This window comes from Pinus tabuliformis, chromosome 7, assembly GCF_031772625.1.
Source record: "Pinus tabuliformis cultivar Carrire ecotype Pingquan chromosome 7, CPIR1, whole genome shotgun sequence".
NCBI classification, from domain to species: domain Eukaryota; kingdom Viridiplantae; phylum Streptophyta; class Pinopsida; order Pinales; family Pinaceae; genus Pinus; species Pinus tabuliformis.
Genome location: NC_142293.1, coordinates 885975981 through 885977671, shown reverse-complemented (window position 1 = coordinate 885977671; position 1691 = coordinate 885975981). Strand labels below are relative to the sequence as shown.

The 1691-nt window shown below is 40.1% G+C and overlaps 1 protein-coding gene across 1 annotated transcript; it reads left to right on the top strand.

The window, feature by feature from the left end:
* The first annotated feature begins 403 nt into the window (after positions 1–403).
* Positions 404–1361, top strand: LOC149250445 (histone H3.2). The gene is made up of 2 exons (XM_089456439.1): positions 404–890; positions 1186–1361. Exon 1 carries the CDS (start codon positions 451–453, stop codon positions 859–861), a length of 411 nt encoding a protein of 136 aa, XP_089312565.1. The 5' UTR covers positions 404–450; the 3' UTR covers positions 862–890; positions 1186–1361.
* The last annotated feature ends 330 nt before the right edge of the window (positions 1362–1691 follow it).

Below are 1691 nucleotides of genomic sequence, written 5' to 3'. Positions count from 1 at the left end.
AACCCGGAGACCCAACACATGAAATTAATATTGTTTGAGGATTACCCGAGGAAAGGGGTAGATTTATTGGGCTCTACGCACAAGTGCAACTCTAAATGCCATGATACCCTCTATAGCCCCAAAAGTAGGTAAATAATCATGATTCGATAAAAGCAAAAAAATATTATTGCATAATGTTTTGCGAGCAAGGCATTTGTTTATATTTAACAAATAATAAAGGATGGAAAGGCGGAAATACGGATCCGTGCGATGGGTGAGGTGGAGGAGTAGGAAGCGTCGATTAGGGGAGTAAATCGGACGGTCGTGATGTGTTGGAAATGGTGCGAAATTGAAATTCGAAAAAATGTTGAGGAAACTGGTATATAAAAGGGTAAACGGTGTAGAGGCCTATGCATTCCGTGTCTCAACATTTTCGATTCAAGAAGTTGTAGAGAAGAGGGGAAAGAAAAAATGGCTCGAACGAAGCAGACTGCCCGTAAATCCACCGGTGGAAAAGCGCCGAGGAAACAGCTTGCAACCAAGGCTGCCAGGAAATCTGCACCGGCAACTGGTGGGGTGAAGAAACCTCACAGATTCAGGCCGGGTACTGTTGCTCTTCGTGAGATCCGAAAGTACCAGAAGAGTACCGAACTTCTTATCCGGAAGCTGCCCTTCCAGCGTCTGGTCAGAGAAATTGCTCAGGACTTCAAGACGGATTTGAGATTCCAATCCTCTGCCGTGGCCGCTCTGCAAGAAGCGGCGGAAGCATATCTTGTTGGCCTGTTCGAAGACACTAATCTGTGTGCCATCCATGCCAAGAGGGTTACTATTATGCCCAAAGATATTCAGCTCGCTCGCCGCATCCGTGGAGAGAGGGCTTGAAATTTCTGTAACGTCAGCACTAATAAATGGTGTGTTTTCACACCACTAATCGCTTTAAAGATTTGTTCATCCTATTTTCCATTTCTTGATTTGTCTTTGGTGAGTGAAGTTTATTAGGTTTTTACAGATGTTGCAAATGCATTAATCAAACATCGGTAGTAAGGCTATTTTCATGATTAACTGCGCTGTTATGGGTATTAGGGCTCCTTTTCTTTTATAACTAACTGTTGTTGACTGTATTAAGGTCACTTTTTCATTCTGTCAATGCTTATTTCTTCTTCTGCTAAAAGCGCTAAATGGAGTTGAATGGTATTCTTCTTGCAGGAGTTGTCCAAATCAAGTTTTGGAGTCTCGTTTCTTTTTATTTATCTTGGGATATGGTTACTGCAATGCAGTTGAATCCTTTAAATATCTCCTACAGTGTAGGGTGGGTGTTTATTTATTGTGGAGTATGCCATTGCCTGGTTGAAGGTTTTATTTAATGGATAATTTTATATCTATATTACGTTACTCCCTTTTTTTTTTAGTGACTTCATCCAGGCTAATTTTCATTCCGTCGAAGGTTATTTTTCTGCGAAAAGCATTAAACGAAGTTGAATAGTGTACTCATCCCAGAGACTGTCCGAATTAAGTACTAAACTTAGGCTTGTTTTTATTTATCTTGATATATGGTTACTGTAAGTAGAGTGCTGCGACTGATATTTTAATGGTGTTCACTAAATGAGTAGTTATAAAACTTCAAGTGAAGGTGGCTACTGAATGAAGTGTTTGTAGAGTTTTTAAAGTGCAATCAATATATCTACATGAATGAACCGTTGCTTTATTTGTTA